This window comes from Quercus robur, chromosome 8 (assembly GCF_932294415.1).
Source record: "Quercus robur chromosome 8, dhQueRobu3.1, whole genome shotgun sequence".
NCBI lineage: Eukaryota > Viridiplantae > Streptophyta > Magnoliopsida > Fagales > Fagaceae > Quercus > Quercus robur.
The window spans coordinates 31,411,709-31,431,585 of NC_065541.1; the positions used below are offsets into that span (position 1 = coordinate 31,411,709).

The window sequence follows — 19,877 nt, forward strand, 5'->3', positions numbered from 1 at the left end:
CCCTATAAAGCTGAAACTTGAGAGCAAAAACCCACTGAGCCAAGAGATATTCTCACAATTCTGAACCTTAGGGGTGGAAATATGGGTACAGGGGAACCTTCCCTCTCTTCCTCACGACCTTCCTCAATTTCTTCTTCTGTGTGACTGTGGGTCGAAGTTTCAGACCTGTTATGTTTCTATGCTTTTTCTGCATTTCTATTGTTAGCATTTTGATTCTCTCTTGTCAAAGCACCATTAGCCTTTGTTTTTTATACATTGTGAATTTTGGACTTGATTCTCCATAAACAAACACTTCTAAAGAACCCAAGGGGAGATTTGGACCGTTTTCGCATTTTCGGCCCTTGTCGCAAAAACGTCCCCAACAGGGATCATCGGGAAATGCAAAAAGGGATTAGTTGGGATTGAGACAGCTCAAGGGAGCATGCTCATGGACACAAGGAATGAAGATAGGCATGTCCCATCAGCCGCCCATGGTTCAAAAAAAGGCTGATGACTTAGAAATCAACACTTCATGAAAAGGAGCCTAGTACCTCAGGGAACGCAGGAAAGTGGACCATGAAGGAAGGTGGCTGGGGATCTTTCAGCCTAACAGGGAGGAATCTGCCCATTTAGAAAAAATGACAAAAGGTGAAGTAGCCAAAAAGGTGGGTCTGAAAAGGAGCATGCAGAAGCTTTGGAAAGAGAAGATTGAAAGTTAGCTCTTAGGTCCTCCCAAAAGAGGAAGGTTAGCTGGGAACTTTTTGGGGGGAAACCTCAAAAGGAGAAAATAGTGAGAAAATAAGAAAGAGACCAGCCACTAATGTTGCTGACACAACATTGGTTTGGGTACCCAAGATAACAAATGGAGGGAATCAGTGGTATACCAAAAACCCTAGGAATGTACTATAAAAGAGGGTGAAGCCATCAGCAAAAACCAATCAGCAATAAGGAATCAGAGCAAAAAGATCATTTGAAAAACTTCTTTGAATTTCAAAAAAGGAGAAAATAGGGAAAACACTGTGAGGGATCCTGGGAAAGGCACTAGAGGAGACACTTGGATTCAAACCTCACAAATCTTAGAAATCTACAAAGCGCTATCTAAGTCTGTAACTTTTGAACTTATTTGGACCTTATGACATATCCCAATGGAGAAAGGACCCAATGTACTAAAACCCCAAAAATAATGAAATATTATTTATCATTTTGAGGATCCCTGACGTCTTCTTTATCCTTTTATTCATCCCTTACTGTTCCTTACTGTACAATACATATATATTATATGTATAAATGTGTATGTGTTGTGAAAATCATGTTTTGTGCGCAACTTGGTTTGTAATCAGCTCAAAACAACTGCGGTAAACCAAGCCCAGTCCACCAAACCACAAGCATAAGGCCCAAGATCCCTATTTCTAGTTGGGCCTAGGTACTGTTAAAAAAAAAAACCACTATGATATATTTAAGTAGAGGATTTCATTTAAAAATAGTTTTTAGAAGATGGGAAAAACTACAAAGATATAAATGAAATTTAATATGATGGGTTTTATATGCCAGTTTTTATGTAAATAAACTTCACATTTATAAATGAAATTTAATGTGATGGTCTCAAAAAAACATTCATATCTAATCACCCATTTGCTTCATATTTCTCCCCCTCCCCCAAAAAGAGTCTTTCATATTTAATTATTTTATGAAATACTAATTCTAAAATACTATGGAATGTATAAATTTCATTATTGTAGGAAGAAAATTTTATAATGAATAGTGAGATAAAATAGAAATGAATGACAAAATTAATATAAAAACAAAATCAAATATAAATTATCAAAATAAAAACACCCCAGACTTAGGGTTAAAACGTAATTTAGTAAAATAAAATAAAATTCTAAATTGAGTGTGGATAAGTGTTAATGGTCAAGGATAAGGATAGACTTCAATACTCCAGTATGCACTGAAACAGTAGAGCAGACATAATTTTAACATATAGCAAAAATCAAACACGTATTCGCATTGTGTTGGCTCCAGTAGTCGGGGAGGGAGGGGTAGGATTTTTTATTTTTTTTTGGGTGAGAAAAAGGTATGATAAGAGAGTGGATTAGGGCAGTAGGCATTATTTTAACGACGTCGTGTAAAAGAAGACAGATCCCGAGGGCACGACACCTATAAATAGCGCCGCCCCTTCACTCTAAGCTAGCTAGCTCACTCACTTCATTTTCGTGTTTCGTTTCTTCACGCTAAGCTAACACCCTTCTCTTCTCTCTCTCTCTCTCTCTTCCTTTCTCAAGGTTCTCTCTCTCTCTCTCTCTCTACGTATAATAATACTAGTATTGTATCTCTGATTGTTAAAACCCTAGCTTGCTCAGTTTGTTACTGGATTGTATTTTTTCTTTTTCTTTTTTAATCGGATTCATAACTCACATTATCGTTTTAATTCGGCTTCTTTATCGCATAATTTGCTTCTAATTTTAATCTCTCCTTTTTTCTCTTTTCTTTTTTACGAATTTTCACGAATAAAATAATGAAATTACTAAACAGTAAACACTACTCTCTTCATTGCTTTTTTTCGATTTTTGATTTTTGATTTTTTTTTTTGAAAATTTTCTGTTGTTAAAAATTATAACTTTCATGAATGGGATTGGGAATTTTGTATTTGAAAGCTGAAACCCTAGGTAGGTTTGTGATTACTTGATCAATTAATGGCTAAATCATTTCTTTCTAAATTTTGAGTATTAGGTGCAAATGGTTGCTAATTAATTCATTTGAAGTACTGCCTTTTTCTAAGTATTAATTAAGTTTGAATCATTAATGTGAATTTTGCATGTCTCAAAATTTTAGAATGCATATATAGTGGATTTTGTACTTCTGTATCCAAAATTTGAATACTTTGTTACTGAAAAATTATACGCCCAACATGGCAAATATTTAGTACAATTTTTATGAGTCATATTTATTATGTTGTTGTATTGTACATTGTTTGTGTGAAACTTGTTAGACATCGCTTCTAGCTCAAATAACACCTCTTCCCCTTGAAGGGAAAAGTCGATGGATGGTGAGATTGTGGGTTTAGAAAATTAGAAGTGCGTTTGTAACTTTACCAATTAAAAGAAATATAATATAGAACTTATTAGATATAGGAAAACCCATTGTTTTCCTAGTTTTTAACATTTCTAATTGTTGATCTTTGAAGATGCCTGAGGAAAATGCAAACACTACTGATCGTGAAACTGAAGCGTTTGCTGAGGTTGATCCCACTGGACGGTTTGGGAGGTACAATGATCTTCTAGGCTCTGGCGCTGTGAAGAAGGTTTACAGGGCTTTTGATCAGGAGGAAGGTATAGAGGTGGCCTGGAATCAGGTCAGGTTGAGGAAATTCAGTGACGATCCAGTGCTTATCAATCGGCTTCTCTCTGAGGTTAAGCTGTTGAGGACATTGAAAAACAAATACATCATTGTTTGTTACAGTGTATGGAAGGATGATGAACGTAACACGTTGAATTTCATTACTGAGGTGTGCACATCGGGAAATTTGAGGGATTACAGGAAGAGGCATCGCCATGTTTCCATGAAGGCCTTGAAGAAGTGGTCAAAGCAGGTGCTTGTGGGATTGGAGTATCTGCATACCCATGAGCCATGTATTATTCACCGAGATCTTAATTGCAGTAACATCTTTATCAATGGAAACATTGGCCAGGTACTAAGTCATTTTCAATCTTAAGAAATTGGTTTCCTTTTATAGAAGAAAAAAAAAATTAATGAGCCTAAATTGGCTATCTGGATTCTTGTGTTTTGGTCCTGTTTAATTAATTTAGATACCATAAATGGTAAATATATATGTAGCACATGGAGGCAAGATATTTACACTTTAAATGATAATTTTTACATCTCAATTGTTTGTTTTATCACCATATCTTATTAATAAATACTAGATGATTGGCTATGAATACCAGATGAATGGTTGGATATGGCTACCAATAGGGTGTTGTTTAGGCTTTGATTAGATGAAAAAGGATATTGGGTAAGACTAGTGATTGTTATAAATTAACCTTCTGTGATCCTTTTTCTGGAGAGTGACAAAGGAGGTCCACACACATGAGAGAGAGAGAGAGAGAGGAAAAAAATAAATGTCATATCATGCTAAAAATAAGAATTACTGGTTTTTCAATGACCAATCCAGGATCAGGTTTTCCTGTATCCATACAGAGCCTTGTGTACCTTGGTTCAGGTGTTAAACATTACTCAGAAGCAACAAATCTCTGAAATTGTGTCCCCTCAAAAAAAATCATTTAATCGGGTAACATACTCATAGTTGAATCTAGTTTCCTTTGGACATTTTATGAATTTGTGACCTTGAAGCAGTATTATTTATCCATATAGGTGAAAATCGGTGATCTGGGATTTGCGGCAATTGTCGGAAAGAGCCATGCAGCACATTCAATTTTAGGGACACCAGAGTACATGGCACCAGAGCTGTATGAGGAAGACTACACTGAGATGGTTGACATATACTCCTTTGGCATGTGCTTGCTTGAGATGGTGACAATGGAGATCCCATACAGCGAATGTGATAGTGTCGCCAAGATATACAAGAAGGTGACGACTGGAGTGAAGCCCCAAGCTTTGAACAAGGAGATGGATCCGGAAGTGAAGGCGTTCATTGAGAAGTGCCTAGCCCAGCCAAGGGCAAGACCTTCAGCCTCTGATCTTCTCAAAGACCCCTTCTTTTCTGAAGTCAGTGATGAAGAGACTGAGCCAACTGGTTGATGACTTCTTGAGCGAACAATATGCTTAGAGGTAACCATTAACATAGAACTATCCATAACTGTTTCTCTTCTAGATTTGTTGTCACTAAAACCTATTGTGTACATAAGTAATAAACTGAAGCAATAATATTAGACCTGTCTAGTCTAGTTTGTTTGTTGATCAGAATAATTAGATTCTTTTGTAATCAATCAATACTAGATAATGTCTCTAATTGGTTTTTCTTAAGGGTATCGTATCCGCAGTCTTGCCTTGTTTTGAGACTTAAGGCCTAGGCAACTCTAGAGCCAGTAATTGTTAGTGCTTGCTGCATAATGTTTTTCATAGAAGGCCGAATTAGGTTAGTAAAGCTTATTCTCAGGTGCTGAATGAGGAGGCAAACATGAGTTGCAAATTGAAACATGCTTTGCACTGCATCTGCATTTCCTTTTGGAAGGATCTTTTTATGCTAAAGTAATATCAAATCCCTTTGTTGAGGTTGAGGTAGTAATTCTTGCGTGGAATCTGCCCAATAATATATTATTGCTGGCGTAGTGCACCTGATATCAATCCGGTCAAAGACAATTACACTCTTACACGTAAAATCCCTAGCTATTTCTAAATTGAATTGAACATGTATACATCCAATTTGAACTTTGGACCCTAAAACCAACCTTGTGCCTGCGCATGAATTGATGCATATGTCTCGAAAAACACTAACATGTCAAGTCCCAGCTTTGGATTCAAATCTTTTTCCAAATCTCTTTATACCTATATTAATTCCAATGACCATCCAATCCATATGTGTTTTAATTCATAATCTATTTAATACATATGTGAATTATTTTATTTAAATGACTTGGTGGGTCGTATGATTAAAATACTAGTAAGTTGAATATATTATATATGGCACATATAGTCATGGTTGTCAAGATCCTAATTTGGATCTTACGATCCTACGATTTTACGATCCCACTTACTCAAAACGATTTGGATCTTTTAAGGATTTTAGCGATCGTTCAGGATCATACGATTCTGACGATTCCAAACGATCCTACTTTTTTATAATCTTCTTTTACTTGATAGAAGGTTTAGTTGGACCCAAATGAAAAATAACATCCTAATGGACCAAGTTTTCCTATTCTAATGTAGGGAGATAGAGTGTTAGTTGAACCAAACGAAAAATAATATCCCAATAGAGTGGGACGTTTTGAGATTTTTGACCTCTTTAAATGATGCATACAAATGAATGTAATAATGTATGGTAATTACATCAAATGGATGCAAATTTTTGGTATTTTATGAATATATAATTTATTTGATTATTTAATATACTAATTTTTTTTTCCTCAAATAATATAAGATCTTATAATTCACGATCTGATCCTACAATCCACAATCTCACCTAAAATCCACGATCCCACTTACCTTCCACGATCTTACGTAAAATCCTAATTTTGATAACCTTACATATAGTCATGGTCATGTAATGGGTTGAATAACTATATATACTTTCCTCATCATCCATATGTAATATTATGACTATTAATTCACATATTTACTTATTTATGAGGGAAAAAAGTAATGGGCTACATAAACTTCTGTTCCCAGCCTTTTGCTTTGGATAAACCCAAAATACACCGAAAAAATAATGATTTTTAAAAAAACTGCAACTTAAGCTACATTGTATCTTATGTTTGAGCCAAAAGGCCCAAAACATTCCAGTGGGCTATAATGAACAAAATGTATGAGCAATCTTATTTGGCACTAGTCATTATGTAGAACAGCCCTCTTGCATGGATTTTTTTTTTTTTTTTTTGGCAAGTAAATTTAAGGGTACAATGAAAACTTGAAATAACTTTTAGATCAAAGTTGTAGTGCTTTGGATAGCTGAAATTCTATTTTCAGTTGCGTTTGGCAATTTTTTTGGGGTCTCACGGCACTGTTTATGGGACCACCAAACTCAGCAAAATGTGAATACCCATGCATTTTTGAGTCCCACAACACTATTCACACATTTAAAAATTAATAAGTTTTCAATTTTCAGTAAATAATCGGTATCTAAACAGATCTGTAGGCTCTCATTAATTCAACTCATAATTTTTTAGTCCTTAGAGTATCCACATTGGTGGAGCCATAATTTTAGCTATTTGGCTCCACCAAAATTTACTTTATCTATTTTACCTTCTCACTTTACAAAACATCCAACATCAGTGGTTTTATTTTAGCTTTTAACACAATAAAATAACATAAACAATATAATAAAATAATAAAAACCAAACATTACAATGCAAAAAAAAACAAAAACAAGACAAAAAACAAAGCCACAACCCCATCGCCATCGGCCACCACAACCACCAGCCATGACAACCAACCATCACAACCATAACAACAACCCACTGCCACAACCACAACCACAACCATAAATCACGAAACCAATAGTCAAAATCCACAAAACGCACTGCCAAAGCCAAAATTATCCACCACCACCATAACCAAAATCCACAAACCCATTGCCAAAATCATTCACCACCACTATATTAGCCAAAATCAACCACCACAGCCACCAAACCCATATGAAAACACACAAAAAAACCCAATCACAGCAAAGAGAAAAGAGAGATGGATAGCAGCAGCGGCTTGGGGCTTGGGTCAGAGCAAGGTGGAACTGTAAACCAGTGTGAACATGTGAATAAAATAGTTTTTTTTTTTTTTTTTTTTTTTTTTTTTTTTTTTTTTTTTTTTTTTTTTTTTTTTTTTTTTTTACAGTGCACAGCTATTAAAGCCAAAAAATATAGATTTAGTTCCACCATTGTAGGGCACATTTTGGTATTTAGTGGTGTTAAAAATAGCAATATAGTTATTTAGCACCACCAATGTGGATGCTCTTAGACAAGGAACTTGAATTCAAATCCTGCCTATACAAAAAATTAATTGATATCTTGACCTAATGATAAGGGTTATAATCATGAAACTAATGTCATAAGTTAAAATAAAAAAATCCTATCGTAATTATTTATAAAAAAAAAAAAAAAAAAATTACACCAAGGTTAAAAACCTAAGAGAGGCAGTGTAATTTCTCAGAAAGACTTGAGCATCTAACACCGAAAGCACAATTGGTATCAAGGCTAGTTTGTGCAGTTCATTGCAACCTAATTCACTGGGGAAGCTACCTAAACAGCTTTTGGAGTTCTAAAATCAATGGGTGCCAAATTGCTTCCTACTTTAGGATCCCCTAGAATTGATGCAATATTAAATAATAATTGATTGAGATCAAAGAATGGATCCCTTTACTGTTTTAATATATATATATATATATATATATAGATATATAAATGCAGCTTTGAAGGAATGTATTGTGTAATGCTTGAGTTCTAAAGATCTAAGGTGTGTTATTCTAATACGTGAGAGATTTGCCAAGGTCCACTTGGTTTATTATAATCTTGTATAGAATATAAACCACCATGAATAAATGCAGATACGTACTTAATGTACTTAATCAATGAAACCCAAAGGCCAAAACAGTTTTCAACTATATGCCTGCAAGTGTGCATACATAACCCATATGTAAATACTACTACATAAAATAAATAAAAAATTTTTAAAAAAAAGTAAAAATTAGTGTAATAGTAATATTTATGTTTTTCCAAAACAAAGAAAAGTGATCATTGGGATTGAGAATTGTTGTTGGGAGAAAGCAAGCAAAACTCCTCTTTCCAAAGAACCCGAATTTTAAGAAGACGTGCCGTCTTGGCAGTTACCATATGCTCCAAAACTTCATCCGCACTTCATCTTCACCTTTATCATACTTTATTCATATTTCCATCTTTCATTCTTCTTTCTTTCCTTTTTCCCAATACACCGTTTCATTTTTCCTTGAGATCGCCACCAAACCCTATATTATTGCTAACTTTTCTAATTCTATAAAAAGCATCATTAGACACATAATTGTTGATATAACATGTGATTAGTTCATGATATATATATATATATATATATATATTATTTATACTGAATTCATGTGATTAGTTAGTGCATGATATATATATATATATATATGATTTATACTAAATTCATGTAAATATGATGTTGTTTTTATCATAACTTATCACCTTTACAAATTGTAAAAATGCAAAAATGTGTTTTACACACTACTGTGATTCATAACTAGAAATGTGATTTAAAGTCATGTTTTCAAAATATAAAAACACATTCCAAAAAAATAATGCCGCACATTGTAAAAAAAAAAAAAATGCCACTGAACTTGTTTTTGATTGAATATGTTATATGATGTTTTTGGGTATATATCATGTTCAAAATATTCATGTTATCTCTAATTATACAAATTTTTTCATAATTACCAGAAAATGATATGTTATAATTAGAGCATAATAAAAGTAATATTAGGAGTGAACCAATTTAAAAGTGGTGTTACTTTAATTACAATATATATATATATATATAAAAGGTCATGCTAACGAGTGTCCTTAGAGTATTGGTTAATAATTTATTTTAGGAAAGTTTTGACATCATTTTTATGGGAAATAAAAAAAGTTGTCAAAACATTAAAAAAAAAATTTCTTATAAAAACTTTCTTTAAATGGATTATTAACCAATACCCTAAGGGTATTCATTAACATTTTCTATATATATATATATATATATATATATATAGAGAGAGAGAGAGTCCCTAACATTTGCTGTTATATATTACTAACTTTTCTGTATACAAAGCTTGTTGTGCAAGGAACACATGAAAGTGTGGAGATTGCACCATATTTTGCTGGCCGAGGCCAAGAATTAGTACAAGAATTCAACTTCACCCCACTCGATAACGTTTTTGAAGGCTTAAAATTTGGATATCGAGTTTCACTCGTGTGCATTTGACTTTGACCAGAAAATACACTGCACGAATGTGTGTAGACAAGTATATTAAAACCACCTCCTTTTTCTCTTTTATTCTATTTTATTCCCACTGGTTTTCTGAATTCTTGAAGCCCCAGTACTCTTTTCCTCGATTCTTGTGACAGGTTTCTAGCATTTATGGCTATTGAAAGAGAGAAAGATTCAGAAGCATATGTGTGTTTATGCTTATAGTGAAATCAACTGTGGTTGCTTTCTATTTTTCACTTTCAGTAAATAGCAGTTTGAGAGAGCACTTATATGAGAGCTATTGATGGAAGTTTTAAGCCCCAAAGATAGTTCAGTGGCTTCAAGTCCTTTCTCTTCACCTAACATAGGAGCCTTGCTCAAGATTAAGGTTATTTCATGGTAAGATTATTGGTTCATTGGTGTTGTTTGTGTTTCATAACATGCTTTGGTAAAGTTCTGAATTACTGATGTTGGGTGGATCTTTGTCTCAGGAGCCAAGAGACTGGCTTCCCTGTTTGTGTTCGTGTTCGAGTTGGTGATAGAATATTCAACCTGCACAAGGTATGACAAATCTTGAATCTAAAAGTCAATCTAGGTTTGTGTCTATTATCTCATATACCAAAAGAAATCTCTTTAAAGGTCATTTAAAATGGTAAAATTTTGTTTGTGAAAGTATAAAGCATTTCTTTACTAATTTTTGCTATGCCCCATATCTAACTGGAGACATCAGGGCTTCCTGCTTGTTTCAAAGATTATATATATGCATGAAACGTGAAAACGACTGAAATTTGCAATGTAAAATCTTTTAGTAAGCTTTACCTTGTAGTTTTCTTCTTTGCTGTGCTGCAGAACCCACTATCTTCGAAGAGTGGATACTTCCAGAAAAGATTAAATGACTCAACCGATCTTGAGCTACCACAAGATTTCCCTGGAGGATCAGATACCTTTGAGATGATTGCGTTATTCATCTATGGTTCATCCACATTTATTGACCCTTTCAATGTAGCAGCATTGCGATGTGCAGCAGAGTTTCTTGAGATGACAGAAGATTACTGCTCCGGTAATCTCTGTGAGCGGTTTGACCTCTATTTGAACCAAGTGGTTCTGCAAAGTTGGGATGACACCCTAATTGTACTCCAAAAGTGCCAAACATTGCTTCCCTGGTCTGAGGAGTTGCTACTCGTGAGCCGCTGCATTGAATCACTTGCCTTCATGGCTTGTATGGAGATTCTTGACCCAGAGAGGAGACGGGACCAACCCGTAGTCACATTGGAGGCATTGGCTAGCCAAGCTTGGAGCTGTGAAACAGTGAAGGAGATGGTGAGCCAGGACCTCTGGATCAAGGATCTGATTGCTTTACCGTTTGTATTCTTCAAAAGAATAATAGGATCCTTGAGAAGACAAGGTATGAAAGAAAAATATGTCAGTCCCATCATTGTTTTCTACACAAACAAATGGGTACTCTCCAAGAAGACACACCAATTTTGGGAGAACTCCGCTGAGAGAATTGGGGATGATGACACAAATAAGAAAGTTGCAGCAATCCTGCAAGGTTTAATTGATCTGCTGCCCATGGGGGAGAAAGCTAGTAGAGTGATTCCTGTTGGGTTTTACTTTGCATTGCTTTCTAGATCCCTTGAAGTTGGTTTGAGAAGTGATAAGTTGCAAGATCAGATTGCATCTATGTTGCACTTTGCTCAAGTGGAAGATTTTTTCCACCCAAAAATGGGAATGGAGTCAATTTCTAGCATAGAGTTGGCTACAATGGAGAGCATAATTTCATTATATGTATCATCTAACTCAGACATGATTCACACTCCTTCAACAAGAAACTCAATCGTTGCAGAATTATGGGATGCATATCTCTCTCATATAGCTCCTGATCCAGACATGGGGCCTAAAAGATACATGGAACTTATTGAAAGAGTACCAATCTCTTGGAGATACAACCACGATCAACTGTACAGAGCAATGGACACCTTCCTACAGGTAAGCTTTCATGAACTTCAGCATTCCTGAAAGATTCAACTTAATCAAGTTGGCTGAATTTGAAATAAAACACATATCAAAGGATGTTTGATGATTTTCACTTAGATGATGACCCTGGAACCATAGACCAATAGATTTCAATATTTAACCAAGCAATTGAAGCCAAATTTTTAACTTTTAGGTACCATGTAGATCACAATTATAAAGTTTGTAGAACTCATCTTTGCATACAGAGATACATAAGCTTGATTCTTAGTTTTTCAACTCAGCCAACCTAGTCTCAATCTCACTTCTGACTCTGCACGAGTCTTTTCTAGTCTGTTCTCATTTTCATCCAATCTAAGTTTCAACATTACTCTAAACTACTCTTACATATGTGGTCTATTTCTACTCCTCAGTCACACCCAGGCATATCACAAGAAGAGAAGGGGACAGTCTGCAGATATCTCAACTGCCAAAAGCTATCACAAGAGGCATGCATTGAGGCTGTTCAAAATGAATTGATGCCACTGCGACTGATTGTCCAGGCACTTTTTGTTCAGCAACTTAATACACACCAAGCTTTCAAAGAATGCTCAGACTCATTTAGGCATGCACACCGCGGGGAGTTCTCTGGAAGCCTCTCAAGCTCTAGGTGTCCAAACTCCAAAAGCCAGAATCTAGGCGAGAGCCCATACACAGATGGAGCAGAGCCAGGCAGTAGACCCTTGAGCTTCTTGTTACAAAAAGACCTCGCAATGCAGAGACCTGACTTCTCAAGACAGGAATATGAGTCCACAAGCTTCAGAATTCAAACTCTTGAACAAGAGCTCATGTCCATGAAGAGGACTCTTCAATGGCAGAATATTTCAAAAAGAACAGAACCAATTTCAACCAAAGCACAGGGCACAAAACCATATGGTATGGAAAGTAGATCTCTAAGCAAAAAGAGGAACCCTCTAGGACAAGTGACAAGTTGCATTGGTTCTGTGAATTTTGCTTCACAGAGAAAGTATGCTAGTCGACTACTGAAGGTCTTTCGCCACATAAGTTTCTTTGGAAGTAGGAAACCAAAGAGAAAGTCAGGTGCTGTTGGCTTATGGTCAAAGTCAATGTAGCGAAATAACTATCAGCCCAATATGTATGAAAATCAAAACCAGAAAATGAACAAAGGCCAAAGTTGCTCCTTTCTGGGATTTATTTGAGAAAAAGAAAAGATGTTATTTACATACAACTAGAGCTTAATATATATGACTAGAAGTAAACAATAACAATCAATAATTTCTGTATACATACATCCACATAGCAGCACATACTTGCAAACAAGATTCAAAAATAGATGTGAAGCAAGACATTGAACCTCTCCATGAACTCTTTACACCAACATGCAAATCATGAACAATTTCAACAAAGGGAAGAATATGATTTCTTACCAGAACTTAATAACATACATCCACCAATAATGGAATTCTTGGAAGAAACTTCATTCTATATACATAATGATTGAAAATACATTAAAGAAACATTCCAAGGACATGTCCAAGTTCACCATATTGTATAGACTTCAGAACTGATTGAAAAACAATACAAGCCCAAGCAAAAACTATTGGCTATAAACAAGCCATATATGTTACTAAACAACAGTAGCCTCAAGATAGGATTCACTTTTAACTTTACGGGATTCTAGAACACTCCTTGCCGCTACAATGACAACTTGTCCATTGATATAGTGCTGGCGGCAGACAGGCATATAAACATCAGCCCCACCAATCAGTTCCGTCTGTGTATCTTCTGTCTTCCTCAAAGTAAAGAAAGCCCGCTTGCCACAAAGTTCACAACGAGCTGTCAACTTGGTTACAGAATCAGCGAGGGGTATTATGTCAAGTACTGAGCCAAAGCTCTTTCTGCCAATAGAATAATGTGAACATCAAATGGGATGCAACAATGATCAACCAAAGGAAACAATAAAATCAGTACTGGGCCATAAGCTCTACAACAAATTTCTACACAATACATAATCACATAGGAAAAACTGAAAATTAGTTTCGACAAGCACCTTAAGTAATCACCATCCAGGCCTGCAACAATTACAGTTTTCCCATCTTGGTCAGCAGCTTTGCAGCAAAACTCATACAGATCCTCAAAAAATTGAGCTTCATCAATACCAATTACATCTAGCTGTCAACATAAGGTGAAGATAGTTGAATGAAACTATACTTGTCAGATTATTAACACTTAAAGCAGTAGTTAACACTCAAAAACCTACAAATCACAAACATAATACATCATCAATCTTGAATCCCATCAACCATCCTCACCATACACTGCCTCAATCCTCCTATATGTGAATAAACCAGATATCATCCACAGGATACATGATACTACTTACTCCATTAAACCTTCATCCCTATTTTTCTCTTCCCCCTCAGCATCAAAGAGATGACATGGTTTGGTAGGGACTAAAATGAAGTTATAGGAGTGGAAAAATATTCATAATTTCTGGATTTACATAATAGTATTTAAGGATTATAGAGAAATTATCTCAAAGACAAAGTTGTGATCATTTCCGTGAGCTACCACATAGTCTGAACATCTAAAACTTTAACCATTTATCACACCCCATCATTATTTTTTTTTATCATTATATCTAATGTCACCAATCTTACTTAAAAGCAATGGAATACATTATTCATCCAACGTACTCAATTTAGGCTGAGCATCAAACTAAGAGGGAAACGAAACTGGTGTGAATTGGCCTTGTAAACTTCGTATGTTAATACCAACCTAACCACCAATATCTGATGGCAATTTAATTTCATTCAAATCACCTAATAAAATGGATTTTTAAAACAAAACAAGCAAACAAACAACACGTCAACACCCTATTCTAACAAAAAGAAAAAAAAAAAAAAAACAGCAAAACCCAGTAAACATTCACACTTTTCAACTCTAAGATTACCTTTTCATAATCTTCATCCCCAAATTTCTGTCTAAACGATGATAGATCTGGCAATGCCCAACATGGAAATTTCATCCCATCATGTGTCACAACCGAATCTTTCGCATATCTTGCATCCTTACTTGATTTTATCATTGCTATATTCCTACAAACAATTCATAATCCCCAAAAATTAATTAATTAATTAAATTAAAACTATATAAATAAATTAGGCCAATTCACTTCTCGAAAGCCTCAATTTTTACATTTTATATATAACTTGAATAAATAAATAAATAAAAAAAGACCATGAACCAAAACAATTCAGCTAAAATCACATTTTAGCCATGCAAATCTCAAATTTTGACAAAAACCAATTATTAGTCCAAGCTTAAATACTCTGACTCTGCTCCAAGGAGGGTCAAAACAAGTGAATCAAGCCCTGACTTAGACCAAAATTACAAAACTTCATTCTAATCATGATGCCAATATAAAATTTTGACAAAAACCCATTATTATGCCAAGGCTAAAAACTATACTCAAACATCAGAAAAAGTAAAAATTCGAGCAAAATCACAAAACCCCAATTGCCAAATATACATACCTGCCATTGTTGCCCTCAGACTTGATCCGGCGGAGAAGGGCAGTGGTTTTGCCAGCAAACATGGGGCCCACAATGACGTGGACCTCGCCAGAAGGCCGGGCAGAACGGTCACTGGTAATGGGAATTGAGGGCTTGAAGGAGGCCATGGAAATGGTGAGAGAGAGAGAGAGAGATAGGTTTCTTGATTTGAAAAAGAGAAATATGGGAATTTGAATTTGAAGGCAGTGAAGGAATGATTGGTGAGATTGAGTGTCTTGCGTTTGAGGAGTTGACATAAATAGCGGTTCAAGCTTTTGTTTGAATTTCGGTTTTAGAGGGTTGTGAATTAGGAATTGTGAATGAGAGCTTGTTTTGAAAATGTTTTTGGAGGGAATGGGAATGTGATTTTGGAGGGAGAATTCAATTGTGGACGTGGTTGGATTGTAATTGTAAACACCATATTGGGAATTAAGAATTTTTTTCGGTATAAATCTTATCATATCTTTAGGTATTTTTGTAATTAAAAAATGTAGCAATTCTTAATTATAAAATGCAAATTATTAATTTTTAAAAAAAATAAAAGAACCTTTGAGCACAAGTGTGAACATGTACTCAGAGGCTAGTATGAATTTAAATGGTTATCTAAATCCCTCATGACATTCTTAGATTTATTAGTAGTTCAAAATGCATAATATTATTAGACAAATGTATAAATCTCAAATTAGAATAAATGAAAAATTATCACTAATCCTAAAAAAATATTCTAAAATGTGTATCATAGAACTAAGGCATAGTACTAAAAATATCACCTACAATGAAATATTAGTAACAATAGAAATTATTTTGGGTCATACCAACATTTGCACATTTCTTTAAACTGCAGGGTTTTAGATAATCATTTAAATTCATAATTGGAAACCTTTGAAACATTCTCATATTTAGGATAACCAAGTTAATACAAAAACCGAAAGTGAGCCGTTGAGTTAAAACTTAAAACACTTCAAATTTTAGAAATTCATGTGTGAAACTCTTAGCATGACCGAACAAATTTTCTTCGAAATCGTTCTCTTGTATTTCAAAATAGAAAATTAGGATATTGTTAAAAACGTAGTGATCCCCAAATCAAAAATTCAGAAGATGCATTAAAAAATGACAAAACTGATTCCCCAATTTTTATCATCTTAAAAGGATAGCAACTTCTCAAACATTGAATTAAGAAATTGAAATGATTTTCAGTAATCAATCTAATCCAAAGTATCAGAATAAAGGGAAAACAAAATTCTAGAAGCAAAGTAATTAAAAATTTTGTCTAAATGAATACAACAAAGCATTAAAATAAAAAAGATCTATGAAAAGTAACGAAAGCGTACAAAAGAGAGTGGAAATTGAACTAAGTGATCAACGAGACCACAACTAGGTGAACAGTCTCTTAGAGGAGTACACAAAATCATTACTAACAACATGAACAGGGAACTTTCACGGGAGTTCACGACAAAGGAGGTTTACCTAGCTCTGAGACACCTGGCTCCCCTATACAACTTTTCATGCTTCTCAAAATTCTTGTAAAGCTTTGAGTAAGTAGTATGGATATCACCTTTTTCATCCATCTTTTCAAACTTGGACTCCATTAGATCCTCTTCCTCATCAACCAGTTCTTCGGATTCCTTGGAAGAATCAATAGTAGCTGTGAAGGTGCTAACTATTCCTTCTTGATCACTATCCTTTGAATCTGCTTCTAGTTCGATATCACTCAAGGTGGCAGCTAAGGCTTTGCTCTTGCCAATTGACTTGAGATAAGTAGGACATTCTTGCTTCATGTGTCTATACCCTTGACACCCATAGCAATTTGGACCGGCCGGAGTGTTGCTGCTTTGTCCAACTTCTTTGGATTCTCTCTTGAATTTATCTTGAGACTTAAATTAAGAAAATCCAGACTGTTTGCAATCCTTGTCATTTGCCTTGACATTTGCATTCTTGATGAACTTTTTGGTTTGGTAATGTAAGATTTGAACTTTGTGTTCTCATCTTCTTCATCATTCTTGGCTTTTAGAGCCATATTCTTACTCTTGCTTCCCTTGCCAATCCTTACTAAATCTAATTCGTAGGTTTGCAAATTCACAATGAACTCCGTCAAAGGAATAGTGTTAATGTCCTTTGACTCTTCAATAGCAGTGATCTTAGCATGAAACCACTCTGGAAGAGATCTGAGGATTTTCCTCACAATTTTAGGCTCTAGAATCTTTTCACCTAGGTTGAAGGCAGAATTCACTATGTCCTTGATCTTAGCATAGAATTCATCGAATGCCTCATCGTCATCCATCCTTATTTCTTCAAAGCTTGTGGTAAACCTTTGAAACTTGGAATCTTTCACAACTTTGGTACCTTCATAAGTGTTTTGAAGGACTGTTCATGCTTCATTGGCACTATTAGTGGATGAGATCTTCTTAAACTCCTTGTTAGTCACAGCACTAAACAAGGCATTCAATGCTCTACTGTTGAAATTTGCAACTTTGATCTTGTCATCATCCTAAGACGTGAGTGGATCAATAGGTTTGGTCCATCCAACCTCGACAGCCAGCCAGATCTTTTCATCTAAAGACTGTTAAAAAGCTCTCATGCTTACTTTCTAGTATGCATAGTAAGTACCATAAAAAAGAGGAGGTATAATCAACGATTGTCCATGATCCATAACAACAGGGTGTTGACATAAAGGAGGAGTCAAAGGAGTCACCACCTCGTTTTTGCAATGGCCTAGGAACCATATATATAGCGTCCTCTCGAGGAAGGACCTTTTGATCTTACTATCAGAGATATGAGTTTGGAGTTAAGGTACAGTCTTGGGAAGGTATTAGGCACCCAAAACTGCCTAACCCTAAGGTTGGTTTCCCATCATTGTGTCTTATGTCTTAACCCTATTAAAGGCACACTCAATATTGTTATTCTAACTCACACACACACACACACACACACACACACACACACACACTAACATTCATCTAACAATCAATATGGCATCAAACATCCCTAACCACACATCTATCATGCTTACAAACAAAGATCTACCATTCATCTAATCATGCATCACATACTAGAGGTCCTAACATTCATCTAGCATGGCATCAAAGCATATTCAAGGCAGCAACATGTAACAAACCAAGGCAGAAAACATAAACATAAAAATGTGATTAAGCATAACTTATTCAAACAAGCATATTCATCTCTATCATCAAAGCAAGATCATACCACAAATGCATGTACATTACAAATGCATGACTTACCTTTTACTTACCTTGCAATAACTCAGCACCTATGGCATTATGCATGAGCATGTGAATGAATGTTCATATCATTGAAAATAATAAAACCCTAATTGTAACATGTGATAGCAAACAAAAAATAAAACATGGGAAACAGAGGCTTTGAAAGCATGAAAATACGATAAATGGGCTATAAAGAAGCATACATGTGAAAGTAGAAGCGAAAACAAACAAATAAATGGTAGAAGCATACATGGTTGGGATTTTCATTATAGGGGTTAGGAACACTTAATTTTTGTCAAAATTTTTGTATGGGATTGGTTTCTTTGGATATTGGCCCCTTGTGGCAAAAAGAACATGTATTAAAGGTGGATTTCATAATGTTCATGCATTGTTTTACATTGTTGTTCATAGTATGCACTCTAGGTGTTTAATACAATGCCTCTTAGGCATTTTCTCACTTGTTTGGACTTCGATGAGTACCAAATTTAGGAGTTTCTCATGTTTCCTCATTAGGAACATGTCTGGTTCATTGGTTGTGTATTTAACACACCTTGCCCTGCATGTGCATTTTCCATGTTTTGGTCATGCATTACACGTGGCCACCTCTTGCACACACATTTGCTACCCTTGTCATGCATTGGTCTATACCTTGTTTTTTCATCCTAGCATGTCATATTTACCTTATGCTTTGTAGCATGTTGCTTTGTCTTTTGTTTGAGCTTCATTTCTTATTCATCTTGCATCCTTCATGCATCATTTTCCTTATTCATATCTTCAGCTCTTGCCTTCTTTTCTCCTTGACCTTTTGTCTATTCATGTCAAAAAGGGGAAGAGTATACTTTTGTCATTTTTATATGACTCTTGTGCACATTCTTAAGGGGAGAACTTTTATTTCTCATGCACATTTGTAGGGGGAGAGATATTCCATAGGGGAGTTGCATATACCAAGGGGGAGAAGACATTGAGTTAATAAGAAAACTTTGTTTTGTTTGTTTTTTTGTTTGCTTTATGGTGTTTTGAGTTATGTTTAGTATCTATGGTTTGTTGTTCTCATTGCAACATGTTTGTGTTAGACTTGCATACATCTTTATGCTATTGTGCTTCATTGAATGCATGTTTGGATGATCATTTGTTTTACTATGTGATCATTGTATTCATTTATTTATGATTGTTTTGGTGTATGATCAAGTTGCTCATATGTTTTACATCATGTTTACTTGATCGCAATTTACTTGTTACATTATACTTGTCCTATTATTACTTGCTTTATCTTAAAAGTCTAATATGTTTTGTGCAAGTGTTTCAGATTACAGGTATATATGTTCCAAGTTCATCACAGCTTCCAAATTTAGGTGTGTGTGAGTTTTGTCATTATTCCCAAACTCACATTTAAGTCTAGAGTTTGTTTTAGGGTGTTTTGTCATGGAATAGCCAAAGGGTGTTTCATTGAATGCATGTTTGGATGATCATTTGTTTTACTATGTGATCATTGTATTCATTTATTTATGATTGTTTTGGTGTATGATCAAGTTGCTCATATGTT

General features: G+C 35.0%; 3 protein-coding genes across 3 annotated transcripts; 2 read left to right on the plus strand and 1 right to left on the minus strand.

Annotated features, from left to right (window-relative positions):
* Positions 1 to 2,035: 2,035 nt before the first annotated feature.
* LOC126695209 (probable serine/threonine-protein kinase WNK11) lies at positions 2,036 to 4,962 on the plus strand. The gene is made up of 3 exons (XM_050391875.1): positions 2,036 to 2,261; positions 3,164 to 3,667; positions 4,351 to 4,962. The coding sequence occupies exons 2-3, from the start codon at positions 3,164 to 3,166 to the stop codon at positions 4,735 to 4,737; spliced, it is 891 nt and encodes a 296-aa protein (XP_050247832.1). The 5' UTR covers positions 2,036 to 2,261; the 3' UTR covers positions 4,738 to 4,962.
* Positions 4,963 to 9,533: 4,571 nt separating this feature from the next.
* LOC126695210 (BTB/POZ domain-containing protein At5g48130) lies at positions 9,534 to 12,740 on the plus strand. The gene is made up of 4 exons (XM_050391876.1): positions 9,534 to 9,984; positions 10,077 to 10,146; positions 10,435 to 11,574; positions 11,973 to 12,740. The coding sequence occupies exons 1-4, from the start codon at positions 9,890 to 9,892 to the stop codon at positions 12,669 to 12,671; spliced, it is 2,004 nt and encodes a 667-aa protein (XP_050247833.1). The 5' UTR covers positions 9,534 to 9,889; the 3' UTR covers positions 12,672 to 12,740.
* A 126-nt stretch (positions 12,741 to 12,866) lies between these two features.
* Positions 12,867 to 15,462, minus strand: LOC126695211 (thymidine kinase a). The gene is made up of 4 exons (XM_050391877.1): positions 15,096 to 15,462; positions 14,513 to 14,657; positions 13,610 to 13,731; positions 12,867 to 13,457 (listed from the first exon to the last, which is right to left on the minus strand). Exons 1-4 carry the CDS (start codon positions 15,368 to 15,370, stop codon positions 13,187 to 13,189), a joined length of 813 nt encoding a protein of 270 aa, XP_050247834.1. The 5' UTR covers positions 15,371 to 15,462; the 3' UTR covers positions 12,867 to 13,186.
* Positions 15,463 to 19,877: the final 4,415 nt, after the last annotated feature.

Excerpts from the sequence above, each read along its gene's own strand:
- LOC126695209 (XM_050391875.1), top strand. The coding sequence starts at position 3,164 with ATGCCTGAGGAAAATGCAAACACTACTGATCGTGAAACTGAAGCGTTT. Across the intron at positions 3,668-4,350 it reads TCAATGGAAACATTGGCCAG|GTGAAAATCGGTGATCTGGG; the intron begins GTACTAAGTCAT and ends TTATCCATATAG.
- LOC126695210 (XM_050391876.1), top strand. The coding sequence starts at position 9,890 with ATGGAAGTTTTAAGCCCCAAAGATAGTTCAGTGGCTTCAAGTCCTTTC. Across the intron at positions 9,985-10,076 it reads AAGATTAAGGTTATTTCATG|GAGCCAAGAGACTGGCTTCC; the intron begins GTAAGATTATTG and ends TCTTTGTCTCAG. Across the intron at positions 10,147-10,434 it reads GAATATTCAACCTGCACAAG|AACCCACTATCTTCGAAGAG; the intron begins GTATGACAAATC and ends GCTGTGCTGCAG.
- LOC126695211 (XM_050391877.1), bottom strand. The coding sequence starts at position 15,370 with ATGTCAACTCCTCAAACGCAAGACACTCAATCTCACCAATCATTCCTT. Across the intron at positions 14,658-15,095 it reads TCTGAGGGCAACAATGGCAG|GAATATAGCAATGATAAAAT; the intron begins GTATGTATATTT and ends AATTGTTTGTAG. Across the intron at positions 13,458-13,609 it reads CTGGATGGTGATTACTTAAG|AAAGAGCTTTGGCTCAGTAC; the intron begins GTGCTTGTCGAA and ends TTCTATTGGCAG.